Source organism: Scyliorhinus torazame, chromosome 9, assembly GCF_047496885.1.
Source record: "Scyliorhinus torazame isolate Kashiwa2021f chromosome 9, sScyTor2.1, whole genome shotgun sequence".
Lineage (NCBI taxonomy): Eukaryota > Metazoa > Chordata > Chondrichthyes > Carcharhiniformes > Scyliorhinidae > Scyliorhinus > Scyliorhinus torazame.
Genome location: NC_092715.1, coordinates 198,233,409 through 198,249,262, shown reverse-complemented (window position 1 = coordinate 198,249,262; position 15,854 = coordinate 198,233,409). Strand labels below are relative to the sequence as shown.

The 15,854-nt window shown below is 43.4% G+C and overlaps 1 protein-coding gene across 5 annotated transcripts in view; it reads left to right on the top strand.

The window, feature by feature from the left end:
• dennd4c (DENN/MADD domain containing 4C) overlaps positions 1–15,854 on the top strand; it is a 287,047-nt gene that overhangs the window by 254,531 nt on the left and 16,662 nt on the right. For all 5 annotated transcript variants that reach the window (XM_072516945.1, XM_072516946.1, XM_072516944.1 and 2 more), the window contains 4 exons: positions 7,142–7,251; positions 10,091–10,266; positions 10,802–10,975; positions 13,341–13,521. In XM_072516945.1, the coding sequence (XP_072373046.1) occupies positions 7,142–7,251; positions 10,091–10,266; positions 10,802–10,975; positions 13,341–13,521 (641 nt within the window). The remainder of the gene's footprint in view (positions 1–7,141; positions 7,252–10,090; positions 10,267–10,801; positions 10,976–13,340; positions 13,522–15,854) is intronic.

Below are 15,854 nucleotides of genomic sequence, written 5' to 3'. Positions count from 1 at the left end.
ATCTCTGTGTCATGGTTGCAGACTAAATAGTGATGTTTCACTAAGCGTTCACCCCATTTTCATTTGATATCCTTAGTGTAGGGGAGACTGCGTCGTGAGCAATGAATACCATATGCTAAATTGAAAGAAGTATAAGTAATTTGCTGTTTGGGGTCCCAGAACAGTGAGAAGGGAGGGGATAGAGGGTAGTTGATGCGTCTTTTTTGCTTGGAAGGAAAATTTGCTGTGGAATGGGGATCGGACGTGGGGAGTAGGCTGGGGTTGGTACCAGTGACGCAAGTAGGACTATGAATATGGTTCTGCTTAGAAATTGAGCAGCTCGGGGCCAAATTAAAAATACAGACGTAGAAAGTAATTTCTGGATTATTACCTGAACCACGAGCATACTGGCATAGGTAAAGGAAGATTGGAGAAATGAATGTGTGGCTCAAAGACAGGTGTGGCAGAAATAGGTTACAATTCGTGGAGTTAGGCCCAGAATTGGAGAAAGTGGGAGCTGTTCCATTGGGATGAATTCCCTTGAACCATGTTAGGGCCAGTGTTCTGGTGATTTGTACAACTTGGGCAGTAAAGAAGGCTTTAAAATAAATAGTTTGGGGGAGGGATCATATGAGAGGCAGTGGAGCAAATGGAATGGTAGCAATGAGGCATTAGAACAGGGTAGGGCGTTTGTGAAAGATGACCAGTGTGTGGCAGAGATTTTGTGAAAGCTAACTGGAGTGTAGCAGGAAGGGACAGAGTGCAATTGCACCTGCAGGAAAAGCCAGACATGCAAAAATGGTGAAAACATAAACTTTGTACCTAAATGTGCTCAGCATTCATAGCAAAACTGATGAATTGTTTGCACAGAAATAAGTATGTATGATCTGATAACCACCATAGATACATGATTGTAGAGTGACCAAAGCTGGTACCTGAATATTGAAGGGTATTTGACATTTCGAAAAGATACGAAGCTGGGAAAAAGTAGTGGGACAACTCTATTAATTAAGGATGCCATTAGTACAGTAGTGAGAGATGACGCAAAGGAGCACGATGTAGAGATAAGAAATGGGAATGGTAGCAGTGGCACGGTGACGCAGTGATTAGCATTGCTGCCATATGGCGCCAAGGACCCTGGTTCGATCCCAGCCCCGGTCACTGTCCATGTGTAGTTCGTACATTCTCCCCATGCCTGTGTGGGTCTCACCCCCACAACCCGAAGATATGCAGACTAGGTGAATTGACCACGTTAAAAATTGCCCCTTATTTGGGGGGGAAAATTGGGTACTCAAAATTTTAAAAAAAGAAATAGGAACAGTAAGGTCACTTGTGAGGGTAGTTTATAGGATCTCTGGCAGTAATTATACTGGAGGACAGAGTGTACAGGCAGAAAGAAATATGGTGTGCGAGAAAGGTACTACAACAGTCATGGGTGGAGTTTATCTACATGTACATGGGAGCATCAGATCGGCAAAGGTAGCCTGGAAATTAGTTCAATGTATTTGGGACAATTTTTCAGCAGTACATTCTAGAGGAGACCAGGGAGCAGGCTCTTCTGGACTCTGTAATGAGCAATGTGACTGGGTTAATCAAGTGGGGGGCATGATGGCACAGTGGTTAGCACTGCTGTCTCACAGCGCCAAGGACCCGGGTTCGATCATGGCCCGAGTTACTGTTTACACATTCGCCCCATGTCTGCGTGGGTCTCGCCCCCACAACCCAAAGATGTGCTGGGTAGGTGGATTGGTTGCCATGCTACATTGTCCCTTAATTTAAAATTTAATTTAAAAATAAAATCAATAAATCCATGGGGAAAGGAGCCTTTGGGTGACAGTAATTGTAACAGATTAGAATTTCATCTTTGTTTGAAGAGGTGAAGTGTAAGTCGAAGACTATTGTGTTAAAACCAAATAAAGGTGATTATAAGAGTATGAAAGCAGAGCTAGCTAAAGTGAACGGCGAAACTAGTTTAAAAGATGAGACAGTAGACATGCAGTGGCAGCCTCTTAAGGATATTTAATAACTGAACAAAGACTTGTACCAGTAAGGAAAAAATACTTTGAGAAGGATGCACCATCTATGGCTGAATAAAGAAATTACAGATTGTATCAAATTGAAAGAAACACTGTATAAATCTGAATGATTACTAGTAGGTCAGAACCCGAGTTAGATTTTAAGTAAACAATGACTTAAAAATAAGTGGGAGAAAGTCAGCTAGTAATAGATGATAGGAGTTTCATACTTTATTGGAAAAAGAGTAACTAAAGCTAGTGTTGGTCCTTTAGAGAATGAATCGGTGGAATTTGCAATGGAAATCAAAAATGGTGGAAACATTATATAGGTATTCTGCGTCTGTCGTCACTGTAGAAGACTTAACTTTCTGAATATAATTGAAAATCAAAAGATGAATGGGAGGAAGGAACTTAAAGTCACCATCACAAGGAAAAGGTGCTGGGATAACTATTAGGCCTAAAGGCTGATATGTTGCCAGGATCAATGATATGCATTTGAGGGTCTTAAAAGAAGTGGCTGCAATGATGGTCGATGCACTGGTTATGATGTTCCAAAATTCCGTGGATTTTGGAATGGTCCCAGTAGAATGGAAAACAGCTCAAGTGATACCTTTCATTCAAGAAAGGAGAGAGACAGAAACATGAAATTAGAGGCCAGATAACCTAAAATCTGTCATTGGAAAATTGCTAGAACCCATTATTAAGAAGGTTAAGATAGGATACTTCGAAAACCATAATGTAATGAGGCAGAGTCAACATGTGAAAGTGCAGTAGTGTTTAATTAATTCCTAGAATCTCTACAGTGCAGAAGGAGGCTATTCGGTCTCTGAAAGAATACCCCATCCATGTCCACTCCATCCATGTCCACTCCCCCATTTACCCTGCCCTATCCCCGTAACCTGCACGTCCCTGGACACCAAAGGGAAATTTAGCATGGCCAATCTACCTAACCTGCACATCTTTGGAATGTGGGAGGAAACTGGAGCACCCGGAGTAAACCCATGCAGACAGTGGGAGAACGTACAAACTCAGTCACCCAAGGCTGGAATTGTTCCCAAGTCCCTGGCACTGAGGCAGCAGTGCTAACCATTTTGCCGCCCTTATTAGAATTCTTTTGTGGAAGTAACCAGCAAGGTTGATAAAGGGGAACCTGGAGTTGTGATATACTTGGTTTTCCAAAAGGCATTTGATAAGGTGCCACATAAAAGGTTCGAGGTAATCAAGATAAGATCTTATTAGAGACACAAGATAAGAGCACATGGTGTCACAGGTAACATCCGCATGGACAAAGATTGGTTAGCTAACAGGAAGCAGACCGTAGAGATGAATAGGTCTTTTTTGGGTTGGCAAGCTGTAACGAGTGGAGTGCCACAGGGATCACTGCTGGGGCCTCAACTATTTACTATCTATAAAGTACCCAATTCTTTTTTTTTTTCCAATTAAGGGACAATTGAGCCTACATCTTTGGGATTGTGGGAATGAGACATGGGAAGAATGTGCCAACTCCACATGGACAGTGACCTGGGTCGGGATCGAACCTGGGTCCTCAGTGCTGTGAGGCAGCATTTACTATCTATATGAATGAACCAAATAGTATGGTAGCGAAGTTTGCTGATGGTACCAAGATAGGTAGAAAGTAAATTGTCAAGAGGTGGCAGAGAGTCTGCAAAGGGATATAGACAGGTTGAGTGGGCAAAAAATTGGTAGACTGAGTAAAAAAGTGGGGAAAATGTGAACTTGCCCACTTTGGCGGGAAGAATGGAAAAGCAGTATGTTATTTAAATAGTGCAATTACAGAACTTGATGGTACAGAGGGATCTGGGTCTCCTGGTACATGAGCCACAAAAAATTAGTATGCAGGTACAAATGATTCGGAAGACAAATGGAATGCTGATATTTGTTGCAAGGGGAGTGGAATATAAAAGTAGGGTAACTTTTACTGTAGCTGTACAGGGCATTGGTGAGGTGACAGCTGGAATACTGTATACAGTTTTGATCTCATTTGAAAAAGGTTGTAATTTGTGTTAGAAGCAGTACAGAGAAGGTTCACTGACTCATGCCTGGGATGATTGGCTTGTCCTACAAAGGAAGTTTGAACAGGTTGAGCCTTTCCCAATTGGAGTTTAGATGTTATCTTATTGAAACATAAGATCCTGACAGGGTAATTTACAGGAAGATACTAAGAGGATATTTCCACTCATGGGGGAGGCTAGAAGTAGGGGAGCGAAGCTGTCACCAGTGCGCTCAACCCATACCCCTTACATGACCTTGTCTCAACATGCCCCCAAGCAGCCCCTGGGGCCCTGGACTAACTCTTTTCCACCCAATAACAAAGAAGTAAATTAGGCAACGCCAGTCCTCCTGATTGTGTCTCTATAAAACTGTCCTACGAATTTTCAAAATCTAATATAAAAGCTACTATCCACATTGGGCGCACGGTGGCTCAGTGTTAGCACTGCTGCCTCACGCCGCTTAGGATCCGGGTTCGATCCCGGCCGAGGGTCACTGTCCGTGTGGAGTTTGCACATTCTCCCCGTGCTTGCGTGGGACTTACCCCCACAACCCAAAGATGTGCAGAGTAGGTGGATTGATCATGCTAAATTGTCCCTTAATTGGAAAAAGAATAATTGGGTATTCTAAATTTATTTAACAACAAGAGAGAAACCATTTTTAAAATAATTTTTTTTTTTTAAAGCGACTATCCACTTATTAACCCCCCCCAAAAAAGGATTTGAGGAGGAAATCAGGAAGACATTGAAAAAGAAACCAAAACCATGGAAAAATATTCATTTGGATAGACTGGACCCTGTCCGCCAAGGTCAGGGGAAGGTTATCCCACCTTTACAAATCAGACTTCACCTTACTCACCAGACTAACGTAGTTCAATTGATGGAGCTGGGCCGAGACCCGGGCCACTTGGACACCCAGGTACCTGAAGCATGATCTAGCAAGGCGCAAGGGAAGCACCCCCCGGGTCGGCTCCCCTTCCTGTGAGCTCCACTGGAAAATACTCTCACTTTCCCAAATTCAAGTATCCCAAAAAAGAGCCAAAGGTAATTCCATTATATCACCCATAATGGGAACTGGGTCCGTCACATAAAGCAGTACGTCAGCATGTAGCGTGCACGGCCTCCCACATCATGGCAGGAGAGACAAACCCCATTGAACCCCACATACCCCATATCAGCCAGTAGCTCCCACGTAACTTCCATGCGGAAGTTGAGCAGGGCCTTCCTGTAAAACCAAGTGCAGAGCACGGTCTGAAATGACTGGAGCTGAATATTCTTCTTTCCTCGCCCCAGGAATAAGAGACATACCCATCAAAAACTCTATCCTGGAGTATATCTTATGAACTGGGGAAAAGACACCCCCCCCCCCCCACCAATCTCTTCCATGAATGTTAACAATGCCTTTGCTACCCCTGGAAGGAGCCAACAACTTTGGCCTAGTGCGGTCTAACTTTGGCTCAAGCACGCAGTGCTTTGGCCCATGTCAGGACCCTCCTTGTCTCGGAAGCTGTGGGATCTTACACTGACCAGGATTAGCTGGTCTGTGCCTTAATCTGGGATATAGGCCAACAGCTTCCATATAAAATTCCACATCATCCCAATTCGGGACATATACATTTACCAATATTAACAACTTGCTTGCCAATGACCCAGTAACCATCACACACCTACCACCCAGGTCTGCCACAATATTATCCGCCAAAAAGCGAATCCTCTTGTTAATTAAAATTGCCGTGACCCCGGGCCTTGCTGTTGAAGCCCAAATGAAATACCTGCCTTACCCACCCCTTCTGGAGTCTGGCCTGACCCTCGTCTGCAGATGAATCTCCTGTAAAAGCACCACACCTGCCCTTGGATTCTTCAGGCGAGAGAAAATTCTCAACCTCTTCACTAGACCCCCCTCAACCCCCCACACATTCCATGTGACCAACATGATTGGGGGTGTCTCACCCTCCCCCTCGACCCGGAACCAGCCATTTACACCATGAAGGATTATCCTGTGCCCATGCCAAATACCTAGGCCCAAGGCCCACCCAAAATGGCTGCCAGAACAATGCTCCCTCCTCTTCAACTCCAACCCCACCAAACAAACAAACAAACTAGGCTCATTGAGCCACATCTGAGCAGGTCCAACAGGCCGCAGCCCATTTCCCCCCCCCCCCCCCCCCAATCACTCCTGTTCTCTAGCCAAAACCTTGCTGCTAGCGAGGTAGCCTCTGCTCAGTAAATATTAAGGAGCAAACAAAAAAGCTCTATAGTCTGTCTCCATTACACAAGTACAAAATCCAAGGACAAAACGGCGCAGTGGGTTAGCCCTACTGCCTCACGGCGCCGAGGCCCTAGGTTCGATCCCGGCTCTGGGTCACTGTCTGTGTGGAGTTTGCACATTCTCCCCGTGTTTGCGTGGGTTTCGCCCCACAACCCAAAGATGTGCAAGGTAGGTGGATTGAACACACTAAATTGCCCCTTAATTGGAAAGAAATTAATTGGGTACACTAAATTCAAAAAACAAAATCCAACACCTCTGTAATGTTCAAATTCCCACAGGGACCATGTATTTCCATTACTCTTGCTTTAACGACTACTCCCTAATAATAATAATTTTTATTAGTGTCACAAGTAGGCTTACATTACAGTGAAATGACATTACTGCAAAAATCACCACACTACGGCGCATGTTCAGATACACTGAGGGAGAATTCAGAATGTCCAATTCACTTAACAAGCACGTCTTTCGGAACTTGTGGGACGAAACTGGTGCAACCGGAGGAAGTCATGCAGACACGGGGAGAGCGTGCAGACTCCGCACAGACCGTGCAGACTCCGCACAGACCGTGACCCAAGCCGGGAATCGCACCTGAGTCCTTGGCCCCTTGTTTTCATAGTTACTACTGTTCTGAGTTACTGTTATTGTCTAACTTCATTATTTATATAAAGAAGTTATTTTAACCAGCTTTGTGGTATCAAGTTACCACAATTAGATTCTCTCTCGTTGGTGATGGTCATTGCCTGGCACTTGTGTGGCACGAATGTTACTTGCCATTTGTCAGCCCAAGCCTGAATATTGTCCAGGCCTTGCTGCATGGACATGGTTGCTTCATGCTTTTTATAATGTATCTTAATATTACACTTAACTAGGTGCTGCACATTCATCTAAAGTTGGAAAGGACATTGAACCTGAGAAATCGGATCGTGGATCTTCCCAGTGTGCCAGCACATCAAGTATTTTCCAGAATTGTGCAATGGAGGTAAGAAAATTATACTTTTTACTTGCAAGAAGACCAAGAAACAATAAACTGATGGGTTGAAGACTATTCTTGAAATATTATGCAGAAACTCCCACTTGCTCCCACTTGAATAGGCATGTTTTAATGTCCCATTATCATTCCTTCAGGTCTGTACTGAAGTTTCAGCCGAGATTTTGTCTCCATGTTTTGTATTTTAATCCACAACCACTAATTGTAAAGGGACTCTGCTACCAATTGAGTCAAGCTGCATGCTAAAGATGAGTGTCTATGATTTTGGAGTTGATTGAATGTAAGTTTGGGATTGACCTGCATAATATTTGGTTGCTGATCATGCAGAGGAAGAAAATATTGTGCAGTCAGTGGACACATTGGTAACAGCTACCACTCTATTTTTTAAACTGAGGCAATTTTTTATTAATTTGGTCTGAGGTTTTTTATATTGCGAAAACTTTGTGAAATTATGTTGCAGACTCTTAACTTTCTGTGCTAAAGCTTAAAATTACTAGAGAAATGGGTGCACAGGTTCAATTGCCACTTTTCTCAGATGTAACTGGCATCTTCCTATAAATAGAAAGTAAAATGAGAGCAAAGAATCCTGTCTAGAGAATACTTGGTGCTTGTTAATGGGTATATATTACTGCCTTGAAGCACTTTTTTGATTGGCAAATCCTGGCACAGTGAAGAGAAAGAGGGGGGGGAAATAAACCATGTGACTCCAGTTTTTTGAGCATTTTAACATCAAGTTCCAGTTCATCAACTGCTCCTTACTCTGTGATCCATTATTTGTAACATCCAGAATCTCCAACAAAAAGTTAATAGCATTGTCACACCTGGATTGTCAGATTAATTTATTTTTTGTGTGGATGCCATTAGCGTGTGAACTCAGCACTGATATCATTTTTAAAAATTTGCTATGGCACTCCTAAAAATGTTGCAATGGAAATTATTTGCAAGAGTAATTTTATTTGGCAGTAACTTGAAGTGACTTTGTGGTAATTTGAGTACAGAATTAAAACCTTGGGCCCTTTACAGTTATCATAAGAACATAAGAACTAGGAGCAGGAGTAGGCCATCTGGCCCATCGAGCTTGCTCCGCCATTCAATGAGATCATGGCTGATCTTTTGTGGACTCAGCTCCACTTTCCGGCCCGAACACCATAGCCCTTAATCCCTTTATTCTTCAAAAAACTATCTATCTTTATCTTAAAAACATTTAATGAAGGAGCCTCTACTGCTTCACTGGGCAAGGAATTCCATAGATTCACAACCCTTTGGGTGAAGAAGTTCCTCCTAAACTCAGTCCTAAATCTACTTCCCCTTATTTTGAGGCCATGCCCCCTAGTTCTGCTTTCACCCGCCAGTGGAAACAACCTGCCCGCATCTATCCTATCTATTCCCTTCATAATCTTATATGTTTCTAAAAGATCCCCCCTCATCCTTCTAAATTCCAACGAGTACAGTCCCAGTCTACTCAACCTCTCCTTGTAATCCAACCCCTTCAGCTCTGGGATTAACCTAGTGAATCTCCTCTGCACACCCTCCAGTGCCAGTACGTCCTTTCTCAAGTAAGGAGACCAAAACTGAACACACTACTCCAGGTTTGGCCTCACTAACACCTTATACAATTGCAGCATAACCTCCCTAGTCTTAAACTCCATCCCTCTAGCAATGAAGGACAAGATTCCATTTGCCTTCTTAATCACCTGTTGCACCTGTAAACCAACTTTTTGCGACTCATGCACTAGCACACCCAGGTCTCTCTGCACAGCAGCATGTTTTAATATTTTATCATTTAAATAATCCCTTTTGCTGTTATTCCTACCAAAATGGATAACCTCACATTTGTCAACATTGTATTCCATCTGCCAGACCCTAGCCCATTCACTAAGCCTATCCAAATCCCTCTGCAGACTTCCAGTATCCTCTGCACTTTTTGCTTTACCACTTATCTTAGTGTCGTCTGCAAACTTGGACACATTGCCCTTGGTCCCCAACTCCAAATCATCTATGTAAATTGTGAACAGTTGTGGGCCCAACACTGATCCCTGAGGGACACCACTAGCTACTGATTGCCAACCAGAGAAACACCCATTAATCCCCACTTTTTGCTTTCTATTAATTAACCAATCCTCTATCCATGCTACTACTTTCCCCTTAATGCCATGCATCTTTATCTTATGCAACAACCTTTTGTGTGGCACCTTGTCAAAGTCTTTCTGGAAATCCAGATATACCACATCCATTGGCTCCTCGTTATCTACCGCACTGTTCATGTCCTCAAAAAATTCCACTAAATTAGTTAGGCACGACCTGCCCTTTATGAACCCATGCTGCGTCTGTCCAATGGGACAATTTCCATCCAGATGCCTCGCTATTTCTTCCTTGATGATAGATTCCAGCATCTTCCCTACTACCGAAGTTAAGCTCACTGGCCTATAATTACCCGCCTTCTGCCTACCTCCTTTTTTAAACCGTGGTGTCACGTTTGCTAATTTCCTCTCCGCCGGGACCACCCCAGAGTCTAGTGAATTTTGGTAAATTATCACAATTATCAACGGTCTTCAGTGTCATTTCTGTCTTGCCATACAGGTATGGTAGTGTCGACTGTATTTGTTCTGTGACAGCATTAGCTTTAATTGTTTAAGTTAGATCACTAGTTTTTTTGCATCTATGGGGCTCTTTAAATGTTGCATCCCTTGGGCATGTCATATTTCATATTTTGTGTTGCTTCATAATGTTTTGATTATGGCTAATTTCGAGGAACACGTTTTATTTGACTGAAAATTATCTAATGGAGATATTTCATTAATTTGTTCTATTGTACTTTCTCCATCCAAAGGTATTGATGTCCAGCTGTTCTCAGTGTCGTGTTTGTGAAGCTTTAGTTTATGATGAGGAGATTATGTCTGGCTGGAGCGCAGATGATTCAAATCTCAACACCACTTGTCCATTTTGTAAAAATACTTTTTTACCAGTTCTAAACATTGAGTTTAAGGACCTACGGGATGCTGGAAGGTACAGAATTGTTTGCATTTCTTTTGCTTTAATCTATAAAATTCCATGTTTGGTGCTACATCTTCTTTTATTCAAAAATAAAATTTTCTTTCCAAGCCTTTGGGAAAAGGTGTCGTTGAAGGCTGGCAGAGAGTAGACTGGGTGGAGGTGACCTGGCATCAATTTAGTATAATCTTCCATGCTCACCCAGTACAAGGAACTTGCTATTTGGTGTTATGAAAATATGTTGAAAAAATTGATAAAGTTGTGATCTCTTTGGATTTGTGCACTGTTGTTTTCCTTTGTGTTAATAAGAAATATTGAATATAAATGTATTGTGTATTTTTTCTACCTAACAAAGCCTTATAAGGACTTGTGGTCGTTCCTAACAATTTGAGTGAAGCATGCTGGAGCAAAATTAATATTGACTTGAGATAAAACTGTTTAATCTTGAAGTGATAGTCATGCAGATTAGCTTTTGCAAAAAAATTGCAAAACTTCGTCTGCACTTTTATGATCAGTACCTGAACTAAAGTATATGACCATCTGTTTTCAGTTTTTTCTTGAAGTCCAGTGTGTCTGGCAACAGTTTGCACAGCAACAATGTAAGCACAGCAGCTGACCATGTTGTGCAAAAAACTGAGTGTGTTCCTGCATCATCAAACCTGTTAAACTTAGATTCACCAGTTCCCACAGTAACTCGAGAAGAGTCGTCTTCTGAAGATAAACGGTAATATTTTTGTAATATACAAATGACCTCCATTCCCTTCCTGTTAGTTTCTTTGTCTAGCCATAACATTTTGTTTACCAAATTAACTCTTTCTTGAGCCGCATGCTATTCCAAAACAGCACTCTTCTCCCAGTCTTGTTCCAGTCTACCTCTGAAATTGATTTATGAGTGCATGAGAGCAACCCGTGTGGCTAGTTATGTTTTAATTCTTCATTCCTCAATTTTTTAAGACAGGTTGAAAGCACAACCTATTGTTGTGTCCTATTACTATCTGCTGTTGACAATTGGACATGTACCTCACTCCAACTGTTAGCTGTTTCTAGTGATCAGTTTTGCACAGACATTGTGGAAGCTTGGGAGTTCTACTTCCTCTCTCAGCAAACACATGGTATATTACAAAGGAAAATTTAGAGGATGAGCAAAATGTATTTTGAAGGCTTTAACAAACTAAGAATTTCTATAAAAGAAAAACAAAGTTAGGGCACTGTGCAAATGAGCTACATGGCAGATAAATGGACAACAAACAAACAAAGAACAAAGAAATGTACAGCACAGGAACAGGCCCTTCGGCCCTCCAAGCCCGTGCCGACCATACTGCCCGACTAAACTACAATCGGCAATGTTTTTTTTTACAAGTGGTTTGGATTTGGAATGTGTTGCCTTAAAAAGTGATGATAAATAGGTTTTTTTAATAAATATTTTTATTCTCCTTTTTCACATTTTCTCCCAAATTTACACCCCCAACAATAAACAACTATCAGTAACCAAATGCAATGTCAATCCCCATATCAATAACAACAATCCCACCAAACCCCCAAACAGCAGTCCGTATGTTAACATAAACAAATTAACAAAAAGGAATCCGGAATCACCCATAGTCACCATTAACACATACAGTCCCCCTCTCCCCAAGCCCCCCCACTGTTGTTCGATGTAATCCAACTCTCGATAGTGCATAATGAATAACGCCCATGAATTGTAGAACCCCTCCAACCTTCCCCTCAGTTCAAATTTGACCTTCTCAAAAGTCAGGAATTCCAGCAGGTTCCCTCGCCAGGGCACAGGGTGGAGAGGTTGATCTCCACCCTAACAAGATCCGCTTTTGGGCGATCAACGAGGCGAAGACTACAACATCTGCCTCCGCACCCGTTTCCAACCCCGGCTGGTCCGACATCCCAAATATGGCCTCCCGAGGGCCGGGTCCAGTTTCACGTGCACCACTTTAGAGATTACCCTAAAAACCTCCTAGTAATCCTCCAGCTAGAGCACCTCACACCAGAACCTCTCCTCCATACCCACTCCCAACTCTTCCTCCCACTTTACCTTGATCCCATCCATTGGTGCCTTCTCCTCTTCCAAAATAGTCCCGTAAACTGCTACCTCCTTCTCCAGTCCCCCTGCCGTCAGCACCTCCTCCAGCAGTGTGGAGGCTATGTATCTCATTTCTGGCAAAGTTTCGAACCTGCATGTATGTAAATATTTCCCCCTGCTCCAGCCCATACTTCGCTCCCAGCTCCTTCAATCCTGCATACCGACCCCCAAGAAACAAATCTGTTAGTGTCTTAATTCCTTTCTCCTCTCATCTCCAAAAATTTCCATCCCATTTCCCTGGCTCAAATCTATGGTTCCCCCGAATCAGCATTTCCCTTGACCCTGCCCCCAACCCGAAGTGCTGGCGAAACAGCCTCCAAATTCTCAACAAAGTTATTACTACCGGGCTCCCTGAGTATTTCCCCGGCGCCATCAGGTGTGGCGCTGTTGCTAGCGCCTTTCAGTCCCGACACCCTAAACAAGCTCTCCTCCATTCTGACCCACTGGGTGTCAACCCCTCTGACCCAGCTCTGTACGTTCTCCACATTCGCCACCCAGTAATAATACATCAAGTTCGGAAGACCCAGGCCCCTGCCTGCCTTCCTCTCTGTAGTAGCACCTTTCTAATTCTGGCCACCTTCCCTCCCCATATGAACAAGGTAATCATCCCTTCAATCTCTTTGAGAAATGCCTTTGGCAGGAAAATCGGCAGACATTGGCAAATAAACAGAAATCACGGCAACACATTCATTTTAACTGCCTGTGCCCAACCCGCCAGTGACAGAGGGAGATCATCCCACCTTGCCAGGTCAGTTTTCACCCTCCCCACCAAATTAGAAATGTTGTAGAAAGTAGGTTTACTAACTTTCAAAAAGATATGGAAGAATATTCGAGAGGAAATTAACTACAGGTATATGGGGAAATAGGGAAGGAGGACTAATTGGATTACTTCTTTCAAAAGCGCCAGCATAGATTCAAGGACCAAATAACTAACTCCTGTGGTATACTATTGATTTCATAAAAGACACTGTTTTTTTCCCTCATTTTGGACCAGTGCTTTTCCAAAGGATTCCAAGGACGTTCTTGACAATGGGAATAATGAACCTCCTAAACGGACAGCATCTTTGATTCGAAGTTACAGTGTAGGTGGTCCATTGCAAAACTTGGATGTCTCTCAGCGGCCTACACATGGCATTTCAACAATTAGCCTCCCAAATAGTTTGCAGGAAAGCATGGTAAGTGGTTAATGCAACCAGATGTGAAATAAAATGACAGGACGTTTGCCTGGAAAGTAACTTTTGGGTTTAGAACTGCCACAAATTTGTCTTGAAATAATTTACATTCTGAAAATATTTTAATTGACGTATTACATTAACACGGCAATGAAGTTACTGTGAAAAGCCCCTAGTCGCCACATTCTGGCGCCTGTTTGGGTACACTTGGGGCGAATTCAGAATGCTAAATTATCTAACAACGTGTCTTTTGGGACTTGTGGGAGGAAACTCGAACACCCGGAGGAAACCCACGCAGACACTGGGAGAATGTGCAGATTCCGCACAGTGACCCAAGCCAGGAATCGAACCTGGCGCTGTAAAACAATAATGCTAACCACTGTGCTACTGGGCCGCCCCTCGTGGGTCATATCTAAGCAAGTGACACGGTAGCATAGTGGTTAGCACAATTGCTTCACAGCTCCAGGGTCCCAGATTCGATTCCCAGCTTAGGTCACTGTCTGTGCGGAGTCTGCACATTCTCCCCGTGTGTGCGTGGGTTTCCTCCCACAGTCCAAAGATGTGCAGGTTAGGTGGATTGGTCATGCTAAATTGCCCTTCGTGTCCAGAATTGCCCTTAGTGTTGGGTGGGGTTACTGGGTTATGGGGATAGGGTGGAGCTGTGGGCTTCGGTAGGGTGCTCTTTCCAAGAGCCGGTGCAGACTCGATGGGCCAAATGGCTTCCTTCTGCACTGTGACCTCTATGTCTATGTCCATAACATGGCCTTGCTAATATTATCAATAATCGTGTCCCATAATGCTTGTGTTGGTAATCCCCCAGTGTTTCAGAACAAATTATGTAAAAGTAAGTGTAGCACAATGGTTAGCACTGCTGTCTCACAGCTCCAGGGTCCCAGGTTCGATTCCTAGCTTGGGTCACTGTCTGTGCGGAGTCTGCACGTTCTCCCCATGTCTGCGTGGATTTCCTCCGGGTGCTCCAGTTTCCTCCCACAGTCAAAAATGTGTAGGTTAGGTGGATTAGCCATGCTAAATTGCCCCTTAGTGTCAAAAAGATTAGGTGGGGTTACTGGTTTATGGGGATGGGGTGGGGGGGGGTGGGCTTAAGTAGGGTGCTCTATCCAAAGGCTGGTGTAGACTCGATGGGCCAAATGGCCTCCTTCTGCACTGTAAATTCTGATTCTATGTGAAGTGAAAGTATTGTGTTCCAGAGTTTGAGCTATGTTTGGATAGAAATTCACGATTTCCTTTTAAATTAAAAAGTGATATTAATTTTTAGTATTTTTTCCCTATTAGTTTTTTTGTAAATTTTCCAATTAAGGGGCAATTTAGCGTGGCCAATCCACCTACCCTGCACACCTTTAGGTTGTGGGGGTAAGACCCACGCAGACACTGGCATAATGTGCAAACTCCACGCGGACAGTGTCCCGGGGCCGGGATCGAACCCAGGTCCTCAGTGCTGTGTTCCCTATTAGATTTTAGCATGTCTTGTGTATCTTTTATATTTGCTTGATTCGGCAATAAAATAAGGGCGATATTGGAGGACAAATTTATTTTTCTCTTCCTGCCTTAGTATTGATGTGGAGATGCCGGCGTTGGACTGGGGTGAGCACAGCACGAAGTCTTACGACACCAGGTTAAAGTCCAACAGGTTTGTTTCAATGTCACTAGCTTTCGGAGCGCTGCTCCTTCCTCAGGTGAATGTTCACCTGAGGAAGGAGCAGCGCTCCGAAAGCTAGTGACATCGAAACAAACCTGTTGGACTTTAACCTGGTGTTGTAAGACTTCGTACTGTGCCTTCGTAATAGTCTAGAAATTGAATGATAACTCTGTAATTGAGATTTGTTTGAGGGACTTGATCAATAAAATGTCTGCCATGTGCAGAAACCCATTATCTGTCTGAGTCTCCAATTCGGACAACTGAGTTGGTATGTGATGCAGAGCTCGCACACTCCCTCCATCTGGAGACATCGCTTATCTGAAATTGACTAATTAGTTACAGGTTGGTCATAGCCCATAGTTCCAAAGAACATTATCAAACCATAATTGACACAAGGCAAAGAGACTGTGAAATGGACAACTAATAGATGGGTCAGAGATTGGTTTTGAGGAATGGCATAAAGGGGGTGAGAGGTAGACGTTAAGGGAGGGAATTCCAGAACTTGGGATTGAGGCAACGCAAGGCACAGCTACCAGTGGCTTCTTGAGCAAAGTGAGAAATGCTTAAGAGGGTGTCGTTGGAGGATCTCTGAGTTCTCGGAGGACTGTAGGATTGGAGGAGGTTAGAGTTGGGGAGGGACATCGAAAGATTTGGAAACATGGGTGAGAATTTTGAAATG